This window comes from Myotis nattereri (assembly GCF_964212035.1).
Source record: "Myotis nattereri genome assembly, chromosome: 6".
Taxonomy (NCBI): domain Eukaryota; kingdom Metazoa; phylum Chordata; class Mammalia; order Chiroptera; family Vespertilionidae; genus Myotis; species Myotis nattereri.
Genome location: NC_138081.1, coordinates 62,712,226 through 62,725,224, shown reverse-complemented (window position 1 = coordinate 62,725,224; position 12,999 = coordinate 62,712,226). Strand labels below are relative to the sequence as shown.

Sequence of the window (12,999 nt, the reverse complement as noted above, 5' to 3'; positions counted from 1 at the left end):
TGTCCACCTTCATATTCCCAACAAAAAGACAAACAGCCAGTATTTACAGAGAGCTGTATCAGTCCCTGTTCTGAGTGCTTCATTTGACTGACCTCATTTAATCCTCCCCCAAATCCCACGAGGTGAGCACATTATTCTCCATTGCACCAATGAGGACACTAGAGCCACAGACCTTACCCAAAGCCACACAGCTGGGGGCTTGGGGTGTGAATCAAGCAGTCTATGCCCTAAATGACTCCCCCAGGAGCAGGAGGTAGGCAAGGACATGCATGCTCTCAAGATGGGTCAAAGTCTGCCCTTGGAATTCAAGGTTGGAGATAGATTAAAGAAACCACTGCTGCCCAGCACGCATGGCTCGGTGATTGAGGGTTGACCTATGAACCTCGAGGTTGAGGCTCGGTTCCCAGTCAGGGCATATGCCTGGGTTGTGGGTTCGATCCCCGGTGTGAGGCGTGCAGGATTAAATGAGGTAATTCAAATGAAGGACTTAGATTCTCTCTCATCATTGATGGTTCTATTTCTCTCTCCCTCTCCCTTCCTCTCTGAAGTCAACAAGAATATATTAAAAGTAAAGAAATATATAAAATAAAGAAACCACTGCTGGCCATGGGGGCTCTTGCAGGAATCCACCCTCCATAGTACTTGTTGCTTTTGCATGATTTTCTAAAGGATACCTGGTTCAAGGATTAGAACCAGGTGGAAATGTGTTTTTCAAGTGGGTTACGAAGGTGCCAACATACCGGGCCCTGCGGTAGGCAAGCCATCATCTCTCACATAAGCAGCTGGAACAATCGCCCAGGGTGGGCATAAATATTTCCATTTTCTTGGTGGGCCCAGAAGTGACGAAGGTGGAGAAACACTGCCTTGGGGGGCGTGAGAGGCATGGAAAAGACGGGAAGAATGACAGGGTTCTGCTGTGGCAGCCTGACCCGCTTTCGAGTTGTTGCTCCCTGTCGCTGGAGTTACCTGTCGGAGTTCTCTCTCAGTTTTCTTCCTCTGGAGCTGGCCCAGTCTGGCAGCCCGCTCAGCCTCTTCAGCCAGGAGCTGCAGGTGCTGTTCTTTTTGCTCCACATCTTCCAAGAGCCTCTCCATGCTGGAGGTTTTCAGTAAATCCAGCTGCTGCCAGTGGAGAGATTCCTGGGTCGTTTTGTGTTCCAACTCTTTCAGTAATCGGGCCTGAGGAAGGAAAAGGCCAAAGGAAACGAGAAAGGCACAGTTTCTTCTCAGCACAAGGCAGGGATCTAGAAGTTGGGGGACCTCCATTAGGGCCGGGGACAAAACTGTGTGGAGTGTTCCTCAGTTCACGGTACGACAGCCCAGCGGCAACACCATCAGGATGTGGGCATGGCGTTTACTGCGAGCCTCGAGGCAACAGTCAGGGCAAAAACAAGACAAAATAATAAAATCATAGCCAGGCAAGCGATAATGCCACTATCCAGCAACACCAGATCAAGTAATTTGGTCTTTATAATACCAGAATTTGATGATAATGTGTATGTTACTTAGCTTATTAACCGAATAGTTCTATCTATCAGAAATGGCATCTGTATCATCATTGAGCATTTATCACGAGGGAGCAGGGGTAACCTGGGGAGACAGGTGATCCAAGACACGCAATGAGTGGGGCGGGAGGGCCTACCCTGGCCTTCATTTGGATTTCCAAAATAGCTTTGGGGAAGCCAGATTCCAGATGGCTAAAGAAGGAAACAGTTGTAATAATTTGGTTCTGTTCTGAAATTATTCTAATCAGTAGCACCATAAGGACCATATGGTCAGCCTTTAATTATAGCACTACTAACAATGATTACTACAGCAGGTCTTTGGATAACATTGTTTTGTCCGTCATTTCATTATAATGTTGATGAGATGCTGTTAGAGCTTAAGTCTTGTTTCTATCAATTAGCCCGTGCTAAAATTGGTTTTGTTATGTATTGTTTTGCTTACAGTTGCAGAACCTATTGATGATGTTAAGTGAGGGCTTACTATACTTGCATGGTGACTTTGCTGTTTACATAATTATACACTATGATCACCTGCTGTACAATGATGGAGAAATTAGAATCCAAAAGGAACAAATCATATTTCTTGATTTAAATATGCCCAGCTTTCCCAGGCTGTTATTTAAACGTAGCCGTTCTCTCTCTAAACCGGGGTCTCTGCCTCCTCCATGCTCAGAGGGTCAGCGCAGTCATTAGGAGCTTAGACTTGGAAACGTGTTATTTTTGTGCCAGCCCCTACTGAGCAGCAGAAACGTCTGCAATGAAGCCTTAGCGTGGGTCATCAGGAAAGGACCGAAAGGCCTGCTTGGGGCATAATGACAGCTGGGCCACACTCTCATGGAAAGAATGCTTGGAAGATGAAAGGATCAAATTCAAGGCAGAGACCCAGACCTCTTGGGTGAAAAGATCATCAGAGAACCTGCTCCCCGCCAGCACACACTCTTAAATAATCTTATGTATAAGTAACATTTCACCATCTAAGCCAAGTATGAATAAGAACGAAAGCCTTTTGGCCACTGCGCTTGGTTTCTGGGCTGGAAAGGAGGGAGAAGGGAGGCCAAGACCCGGGCCATCTTTCTCTGGCCGCGCCGACGGCTTGCCTTCACACCGAGGAGCCCCGGGGACGGCCACAGGCAGCACCAGCGGCTTCCGGGGGCCACATTCTGCTTTGCAGGGCGGCCCCGGGCTCAGGTACCTGGCTCTCCTGCTGCTCGCACACCCTCACATTGTGGGCCTGAGCCCGGGCCAGGGCCTGCCTCAGGGCCAGCAGCTGTTGGCGAAATAAAACCACTTCTTGTTCTGCCGTTAGCTTGGTGCGCACACACTCCTTTTTACTTTGTGTGGCCTCCTGTGAACATCCAAACACAGGAAGATGGGAAATGAGTCTCCTTCCCACAGTTTCAGCTTCATGTGCAGCCTCAAAGCCACCCGCCACCCCAAGGCCGCTGCCCCCACCACGCGACTTCTGTTGAGAGCAGAGGACAGACCAGAGGGAAGGCTTCCAGAGCAGTGAGTAAAAGTTCCCAGAGCGCTATACGTGCTCTGGTTTCAATTTACCTTAAAGCGGATTTTCCACTTATTATATTGTTACTTCATTTTCCTCAGATAATCATGTTTGAAACGCAAAGATTTGAAGTTTTTTTTTTTTTTCTGGTTTGTTTGTTAATCCTCACCCAGGGATATTTTTCCCATTGATTTTTTTAGAAAGAGTAGAAGGGGATGAGGGGGAGAGAGAGAGAGGGCAAAGTTTCCATGTGGGAGGGACACATCAACGGGTGCCTCCCCCACGTGACCCGGGATCGAACCTGTAACCGAGGTACGAGGTACGTGCCCTTGACGGGCAATCAAACCTGTGACCCTTTGGTGCATAGGCGGACACTCTAACCGCTGTGCCAAGCTGGCCAAGGCTGGAGCATTTTGCAGAATGCCGCCTCAAGCCCTTGGTAAAGTCTCTCCTCCATATTTTCCCTTTCCTTGCTCTAAACTCTGATCTGTTTTCCCGTTTGCTTCTTTGCCTTTTGCTTCTGGCTCTCTCCTATTTCTCTCGAGGCTCTGACATTGCCTGTTCCCTGGAAAAATGCTCTACTGTCAGATCCTTTAAGATGGTTGGAGCAGCTGCAGTCAAGCCCCCCTCAGCCCACCCCCAGGGCCAGGCCTCCCCCACCGCTCACCTTCTGGGCCCTGCTCAGCTGGTCCTGGAAGCGAGCCTGCTGCACAGCCAGCCTCCAGCGGCCCAGGCTCCTCACTTTGCACACCAGGGCGGCCAGGCTGCAGTTCTCCTGCTCCAAGTCCTGCAGCTGCTCCTGTGAAGAAGGCTCACTTTCAGAAAAGGCTGCCCCCAACACTTTTCTTGGGAGAGCATGAACCCTAACGTCAGAAACATGCCTTCCAGTAGATGACACAGTTGTGCCCTTTGAATATGCCCAATGCGTTCATTGCTTTCCCAGGGGAACCCGGCTGGAATGCAGAGTGAGCGGTGGGGTCAGACGCTGGAAGACGTGCTGATATCCCATTGCTAAGTGAAATCACATTCTTTGGCTGCACTTTCTTTCATTCCTTCATCAGGTCTGGCAGAGCCCCATTTTTCCTTTAGGTCCTTCATGTGATCCATCCATTCTGTTCTCACTTCGCTGATGAGCTCACACACTTTCTGGATCAAATTAAGCTGATGCTCATGCAACTTCTCCTGCAAACCGCAGACTCGGGCTCAGGAAAGGCAGTAGTGGAAGAGTCGTTTTGCCTTCTAAAACGCAACTTTCAGAAATGATTTCACATGGAAACAGCATCCACCCGCCCAGACAATTATTTCGTCAGGTATTACCTGATGTCTCTCTAGCAGCCCCGTTAAGTGTGGCCTTCCACCCGCAGGGCTTCACCACTGGAGAGCCTGCCTAGGTTGTCAGACACCAAGGCAAGTCGAGTGAGCAGGAGAGTGGGAGATCACACATGGAAAATTACCCGCCCCCGCCCCCCACGTGGTTACTTAGACATTTAAACTCAGGGATTTTTAAAAAATATGTTTTTATTGATTTCAGAGAGGTAGGGAGAGGGAGAGAGAGATAGAAACATCAGTGATGAGAGAGAGAATCATTAATCAGCTGCCTCTTATAGGCCCCATTCTGGGGATGGAGCCTGCAACTCAGGCATGTGCCCTGACTGGGAATTGAACCATGACTTTCTGGTCCATTGGTCGATGCTCAACCACTGAACCATACCAGTTGAACTAAATTTAAGGATTTTTGCTATCAGGTTGACTCAGCAGAATCTGACCTGATAAAACACGGTGGATTAGTTACTAACGGGGAAGTCCATTAAAAATAGATACAGCAGAGGAAGGAATTGGGCTGGCTGCCTTCCTAGTTAGGTCCAGCAGAAATCTCACTAATAGCCTGTTCTGAATGGCTTATGGTGAAATGACTTGATCACTGGAAACTCAATGTTCTTCAGTTAAAGGTGAGAGTGGGGAGTCTTCTCACCTTTGAATCACTTCCCTGGGGAGGAAGGCAGGAGGAGAGTGCCCCGCTGGGAGCCACAGCGGGGAGCCGGCTGCTGGCCACACAACAAAAGCTTCACCATCTTTTTGAGACCTTGGGGTAGAACAGGGACTTCCCCGTTAGTGACTAATCCACAGTGTTTTATCAGGTCAGATTCTGCTGAGTCAACCTGATGGCAGAATTGGGGGGCGTTGTAGAACTAGTTTAGCCTGGGAGAAGCACTGAATCCACTTTCTGTCTAGGAATCTGGCAGAAGCTACAAAGAACTCAAGACATTTTCAACAACCTCACACTTGAAAGATGGCTTAGCAGATTCCAGCCTTCACTGTCTGCTCACCCCTCCCCTGCAGCGTCAGGCCCACGCATTTTGGTTTTGATCCTTTAATATTTGTAAGCGCTTGTACTCCGTGGGCCCTTCACAAGTGAGAAGGACTCTCCAGCCCTCTCTGGAATGAGCAGGCCAGGGCGGAGCATCAGCAGAAGCTCCTCTCAGTGTGATAAGCCTGGGACAGCCCTGGACTCCCCGGAGACATAGGGAAGGACCTGCTGGGGCTGGCTCTGGGGATGTCTAATGCGGGGAAGTGGGCAGTGGACTGGAGGGTGGTGGGTTTGAACTGAGATTTGTACTGTGGGACAGCTGGCCTGGGCTCTGCGATGACCCATTCTAGGCACCCAGGCCTCTATTTACAGCTGCTCAGACGTCATGAGAAAGCGACAGGCTTCCTCAGTGCTGTGAGCACATGGGCACCCATCACTGCTCTTCCAGATGGGCCTCACTCACAGGTCAGCCGCTCCCTGACACGGATGGTAGAGAAAGGCTGGTGGGCATTTTGAGGGCTGGAAAAATCTCGAAAGATGAACCGAATTCTGAATCTGCCCAGCGAGCTTTCTGGAGGTGCCTGGGGTCTGGCCTGGCCCAGGGCACTGTCCTCTGCTGTTTGGATGATCACACTTAACAGACATTGGAGAAGAAGACCCCCTCCCCCCCCTTCCTTCCCTCAGCTGGCCGTAGAGTGAGGAAAAGAGCAAATTTCTAAATTACCTAAAATTCAGTGTCTGTTCTCGTAAAATAACGACAACCCATTGCTGACTCGTTCTCTGTAGAGAAAGGTCAGAGCTGGAAAATTCTTATGGCCATTTGGTCGTCAACCCCGCTGTGTGCAGCGCCATGGGGTCAGCTGCACCCGCTCCCCACAGGACTGCCCCGGTGTCCGACCCAGGCCACTTACTTTCATGTGTAAACAACCCATGAACAAGGTTTTGACTAAATCTGCATATTCTTCTTGCACTTCTTTTCTGATTTGCTTTTCGAGGTTCAGATTCTCCTCTTCCAAATCCGTGAGGCGGGCTCTCAGAGCAGTGATTTCCATGATCATATCATGACTGAGCTCCGCAACCTAGCAGCAGAAACAGTTTCTTTCAATGGAAGATAGTTTGGGAATTCCAAACTGCCGCTACCGTGTGCACTTCTCCTTTAAGCCAAGGTACAAGGTGAGTATCCTGCTGTGCAAATGTGGGTGGAGAGTCTAGGTGGGTTTGAGGGTCAGAGAACAGTACCAGACACAGAGTAGGTGCTCAGTAAATGGCTGCTGAATGAATGACCCCAGAGGATACACTAGTTAACTGCTTTTCATTTGGAGGACAGAGTTCAACTCTCTTGGTCTCCATGTCCAAATGCCCCTTGATACTTCAGCCTACACACCTCTTCTTCTTTGGAATTGCACTTTAACCGACCTCAAAAGAAACAAACAACACCTCTTTCCCAAACCCAAAAATAACAACAAAAAGAAAAAACAAATCAATAAAAATAACAAAAAATACCGAATAAAACAAATAAAAAACCCCCACATTGCTTAAAAAGTGAACATCAGCCTTCAGATGTTTCTGCAGCACACCCTCACTGGCGGAGCTTTCCTCGAGGGGGCACAGGAAAGCAACACCTGGGAGTCCCAGGCGTGGCTACCCCTGGAGTTGTGGAGTTGAGAAATGGAGAAGAGAAACGTTTTAGTAATAGCCGACCTACCTGGCCAGCATTATCCTCAGGTGGACTCTGACCTCTTCGTAAAACATCTAATTCCTGAAGAGAAGAAAGCAGTGCACAACTAAGCTCAAACATGCACTCTTCCAACCACGGCCCAGTTCAGTACCACATGCTCCAGACACTTCCGATTTGTGTTCATGGAGCTTCAGTTGGACCAGTGGTTCTCAACCTACTGGCCCTTTCAATACAGTTCCTCATATTGTGACCCAACCATAAAATTATTTTCGTTGCTACTTCATAACTGTAATGTTGCTACTGTTATGAATCGTAATGTAAATATCTGATATGCAGGATGGTCTTAGGCGACCCCTGTGAAAGGGTTGTTTGACCGCCAAAGGGGTCGCGACCCATAGGTTGAGAACCGCTGATTTAGATCCTTGGGCCCCACCCAGAGCCAGGACTGTGCTTCAGGATGGCCAGTCCAGCATCAAAAGACAGCATCCACTTACAGGTATCCACACTGACACAGAGGACTCAGCCATGGGGACAAGCCAAGCTGGGGGCCAGAGCCAAGACTCATTATTTGATATTTTAATGCTTCATTTGTTCAGACCTTTGCACTGTTTTTAGGTATGCACTGAAATGACACTGAACCTCCGATGCAATCCATTTCAAAAAGAATGCAATCTAGGACAGGAGACGCGACTCTTGGGGCCCGCAGTGGGGTCTCATTTTAAGGAAGCCTCATCCTGAGAGACATGATGTGCGTCCTGAAGACGCTTTCACTCAAGGATCCTGGCTTCTCTGCTAGACCAGAACAGCACCAGGTGCCTAGTGTTTGTCAAGGGTGGGAAGGTCAGCTATGCATCTTCCCTGGGGGGCCAGCTTCTTAGTTGCTCACCTCTTATTATATTCCCACTAGACACCTCCAACCCACACAATCCACTCTTGCTGGGGCCACCCCCTTTGTGGCTGGGAATACTAGCAGGAGAAAATGAGCCAATGAGAAGAGGAATTTGGAGCGTGCCATCCACCCCCAGTTCTTACATAAAAACACCTCTCCCCACCCTCTGTTTCACTTTCTTCTTCGGAGTGACTCCGGGCCTCCCTCCCTCTACCTCCCCCCTTGCTTCTGGCCTTGGGGGACATACCTGCTCCGTCTGACTGAGCTTCAGCCTCGTGTGCTCCAGCACATGCTCGTAACACATGGAGTAGCTCTCGAAGTTGCTGCGTTCCCGCGCCATCACATCACACCCCAGGGAAAGGAGGCAGGCCTCCAGGTGGTCTTTCCTGAACGTGATCTGAAAAGGAAGGGGCACCATTCACAGCCATGCCAGCAGGGCAGCCTCACCAGGCCCGGCTCATGGCGCAGGCTGCCCAGGCTCACAGAGCCACTTCCCTTTCTCCTCCTTAGAAAAGCGTCAGCTCTAGCCTCTCTTTCAGGTCTGCCCTCAACATGCGCAGGACCAGGGACATGCATACAAGGGGAGGCCCACATACCATATGTCTAAGTACTCTGAATATTTAAAGGTTATAAATCAAACTAACAAACTATTAAGATAAAAATGTTTAATTCTCCAACTTTGGAAAACAGACCATCAAAAATGACTTGGGTAACAACAAACACATATCTATCAACAAGTGAATCTAAAAATCAAGTGAAGAAAAAATCTGATGAACAGAATAAACTGGTGAATATAATAGAATCAGAAGCATAGAAAGGGAGTGGACTGACAATTCTCCGGGGGAAGGGGGTGTGGGGGTGCGGGAAGAGACTGGACAAAAATCGTACATCTATGGATGAGGACAGTGGGGGGGGGGGGTGGCGGTAAAGGCAGAGGGTGGGGTGGGAACCGGGTAGAGGGGAGTTATGGGGGGGAGGGGGAAGAGGAGCAACTGTAATAATCTGAACAATAATGATTTATTTAAAATAAAAGAAATGACTTGGAAGGCAAAGTTTGAATTTGTCACTCTTGTACTACTCTGAGTTCTGTGCTGAAATGTGGTGACTTGGGGAGAGATACCCCCCACCCCAGTTTATAGTAACGACTCCCATCGCTTCTCCTTCTGCCTCCCATCACCCTGCAGAGGACCCTTGCAGGCAAGCAGACGGTGCAGCCTTCCATGCCCATACACAGCCGCCCTGGACCACCCCTCAGGCCAGGTGCACACGCTGGCAGTGAGGCCCACACTCCCTCTAGGGAGGATGAGCGGGGAAGAGGCCCTGGACTCAGGGAACGCCAGGGTCCCAGGCACTTGCGTGTGGTCTGGAAGGAAGGCCAGGGATCTGAGTGTGCGTGTCCCACTGGCTGGGTGGATTTCTCACTCTGGGGGAGGGTGGGGCTGGACGAAAGCCAGAGGGCCCTCTGAAGAATGATGCATCTGGCAGTCCCTCTTCCTCTGGCCGAAGGGCCTGCTCTTCACTCTCGGAGCACTCCCACTCCCTCCCTCTCTCCTTCCGAGGAGGTGGCCATTTGGAACAGAGGAAATGTCCACCCCTCCAAGGCAGGCTTAGATTTTGGCTCTGGAGAGAAATGGGAGCCGGTATGTGGAAGGTTGGACAGATCTACCTGACTAGGGCCTGCATGTCTATGTGAGTGCTTATGTGCGTCTGTGTGCATTTGTGGACGTGTGAGTGTGTGCCTGCATCTCTCTCTGTATACCTCTATCTGTACCAGTGTTGCTGTGTCTGGGTGTGTTCCTCTAGGAGTATCAGTGAGTGGTCTGTGTGTATCTGAGGGTTTTATGGGGCCCACTCTACTAGTAAGAGGCAGCCTTCACGCTACAGGAGCGGTATCCGTGATACTTCAGGGTCAGGAAGGCTCCAGCTCACTGGCAGTCTGCTGCAGAAACTAGGTCGTCCTTCTGGCCTGGGGTGGGTCCCTGGCTCTGGTTCAATTGCCCAGGCGAGGCCCAGGACACTGTCCTATCAGTGCAACCTCAGTGCCCCCCTAGACCTCCAGAGAAAGCCCAGACAGGCTTTGCCAAGGCAAGTGATTGAGGCAAACTAGCAGAGACGGCAAATAGTGATAAAACCCAGACTGGTGAGCGAGGAGGGTGGCCTGCTCACCACTGCTAATGGGAAGGGAAGTCAGTGTGTTTTGGAGGGCAGACCAGCAGTATCTATGAAACAACGTTAAAACGTTTGTGCCCTTTGACCTAATAACCCCTCCTCTAGGCATTTATCTTTAGGGAATAATAAATGCTACACACACAAAATAGGTAAGCAGATGTTGTTTATAGTAGCCTCTCTAATATAAAAGAAAAACGGAAACAATCTAAAGTACCTAATAATGGGAAACAGGTTGAATCCATCTCACCCATCAATACGATGAAATACTAAACAGCCACCAAAATCATGCTGTAGACATATGTTTACTTATAAAGAGACATATTTATAACACATAGTCAAGGGGGGAAATCACTGTAACAAAAGGGCATATAGAGTAATCATATTTTATTAAAAAGTACATGAATGAAAAAATGTTATAAAGTTTGGAAGGAAATACGCCAAAATAATAATAGTGATTATCAGTAGAGGATAAGATTATGAGTATATTTTCTAACACATATTCCTATTTTCTAATACAATGATAAAATGTATATATAATTGCAATAATTATATATAAAGCACATATAAATAAAATATATATTAATTAGAAGATAGTAAAGCTTTTGAAAAGGCCATTAACTGTAGCAGAATGGAAACAGTAGATGGAAACCTCTGCTCATGGGGGATTTTAGGAGAAGGAGCCAGGGAGTCAGGAGAAGGTACCCAGCCTCCCCCACTCTAGAGCCTCCTCAGGGGACCCCTGTGGAGTGGGGTGGAGGCATCCATCCTGCCCCTGGGAAGTGAGCCAGAGTTAGCTGCTGACACCAAGGCAAAGGGAGCCAAGGTACCATCCTTGGACCTTGACCTTTTTATGGTGAAAGGGCCAAGGCTATGTGAATTTAATAATCACAAAGGAAACACATCCTGGACTGAGGGGGAGTGAAAGCCTTAAGCCTTGAGACCAGATTGGAGGCCAGCAAGGTGTGGCCAGTGGCCCCATCCAGGTGAGCGGGGCCCAGCGCTTGGAGTCGGCCAGCAGCACTGGGACGCGAATGTACCAGCAGGGCCTCCAACAGCCCGTTAGCAGGGCAGTCACTTCTCACACTGACACTACCAAGGCCACTGCAGATACAGGACCCCAACTAAACAGAAATGCAGACTTGAACCACAGTGGCTCTCTGCCTTCTCCTCTTGGCCAGCGTGGCACTTTTCCCAGCAAGGATGGGGAACCCTTGGGTGAGTCTGTCACAGCAAAGAGGTGGGAATGGCCAGGACTTGCCGTGAGCATCTCCGGAGGCTAGAGAAGTTGTGTTGCTTCCTTCCCTCAGTGGCTCTGCTGAGGCCTCAGAAGATTGGGCTGAAAGAACAGCTCCAGGGGATGGCACAGAGGGGCTGGTGTGAAGGCAGGGAGAGGTGGGCCTCTGCAGTGGCGACCTGGAAGGGGGAGCATTCCTGGGGCGGGCAGGCAGGAAGCTGTGACTGACAGGTGACGAGAGGTCCAGGAAGCTCCTGGCAGCCCCTCTCTCTGGGTGAACATTGCTTCTGCTGCCTGCATACTTAGCCTTCCAGAAGCGTGTTTGGAGCTACCTGAGCAGCACAGTAGGGGGTGTGCAGGAAGCAGCTGATCTCTCTCTCTCTCTCTCTCTCTCTCTCTCTCTCTCTCTCTCTCTCTTTCTCTCTCTCTCTCTCTCTCTCTCATTGATGTTTCTATCATTCTCCCCCCTCCCTTCTTCCCTCTGAAATAAAAAAAAATATATAAAAAAGCTTGCAACCCACTGCTGCCTTTGTAGGTTACTAAATGTCACCTCTGTGTCAAAATACAGTAGGAAGGGGCTTCATCAGCCAACTTCCCCTCCAAGGCCAGCCCCTGGTTCCAGAAGAATCCCAGAGTGAGGACCATTAGCTCAGCCCTCTAGTAAGCTGACTCCTTCACCAACATTTAACCCGGACCCACGATGATGGCACTGACTGATAGCTCAGGAGGTTGCACAGGGATTCTTCTGGAGCCAGTGTGAGGTGAAGCATGGCAGGTGCCAGGTCTCATTATGGCAAAAGTCTGGACCTGCTGGGAGCAAATTGCTCTTTTGTGGTTTTCTTCATCTGAGAGGCTCTCATGACAGTTTGTCTAACATCAGGATCGCAAGGCGTTTTGATGATGTTTCTAAAACCCACCTCTGCTGACACAATGCTTCAGTGAATTCCCACCGACTCGAGGATGATATCCAAACTCCTAAGAATTGCACACCAAGCCCTGGCAGCATCTGGCCCTGCCCACCTTTCCAATGTCCACCTCTGAGTTCTACTATACTCCCTTCCTAGATGGCTCTGCCTTCTTTCCCTGACCCCTCTTCATCTGTTAAGTCCTACCTGTTCTTCAAGACTTGACCCAAATACACCTCCTCCAGGAAGTCTTCCCTGATAGCTTTCTGCCCCCATCCTCTAGCAGGACTGTGCCCCCTTCTCTCAACTCATATAGCATTCTGTGTCTGCCTCTATCAAAGTAGTTAATGCGAAGTGCCTTTCTCAACATTGCTGACATTCGGTTCACATAACTGTTTCAGTAAGCTTTTTGGGGGCAGCAACTGTATCTTTTGCCTTTATACCTCTAATAAAGTGCTCAGAAAAAATGTATGTCTAAACACTTGCTGAATGAGTGAGTGACTTGGCATATAAATGGAAATGTTCTGGAATCCACAAAATAGACGATAGTTGCTCTGATTTGCAATAAAGGTTAGTCTCTGACTTCAGGCCAGGGTGTTTGGTATAAAATTTGAGCAAGATGTTAGAATTAATTGTAAAAGTCTGGGTTTTAGATTCTTGAGAAGGAAGCAAAGATTACTAGAAGCCAACATGGGTTCAAGAAAAGTCAGATCAGATTAACCTCAGGAAACAGAGTAGATTCGGCGTATTTGAATTTTAGCAGGATATCTGAGGCTTCTTCAGACAAGCTTGGGCAAATGGAGAACAGTACAA

The 12,999-nt window shown here is 49.1% G+C and overlaps 1 protein-coding gene across 1 annotated transcript in view; it reads right to left on the bottom strand.

The window, feature by feature from the left end:
- The window catches only part of LOC308520851 (uncharacterized protein), a gene marked incomplete at both ends in the record, with an annotated part of 135,138 nt that overhangs the window by 7,667 nt on the left and 114,472 nt on the right, over positions 1-12,999 (bottom strand). The window contains 7 exon segments of the mRNA XM_081093562.1: positions 967-1,176; positions 2,695-2,964; positions 3,671-3,843; positions 4,029-4,185; positions 6,223-6,390; positions 7,017-7,070; positions 8,126-8,275. Coding sequence (XP_080949688.1) covers positions 967-1,176; positions 2,695-2,964; positions 3,671-3,843; positions 4,029-4,185; positions 6,223-6,390; positions 7,017-7,070; positions 8,126-8,275 — 1,182 coding nt within the window.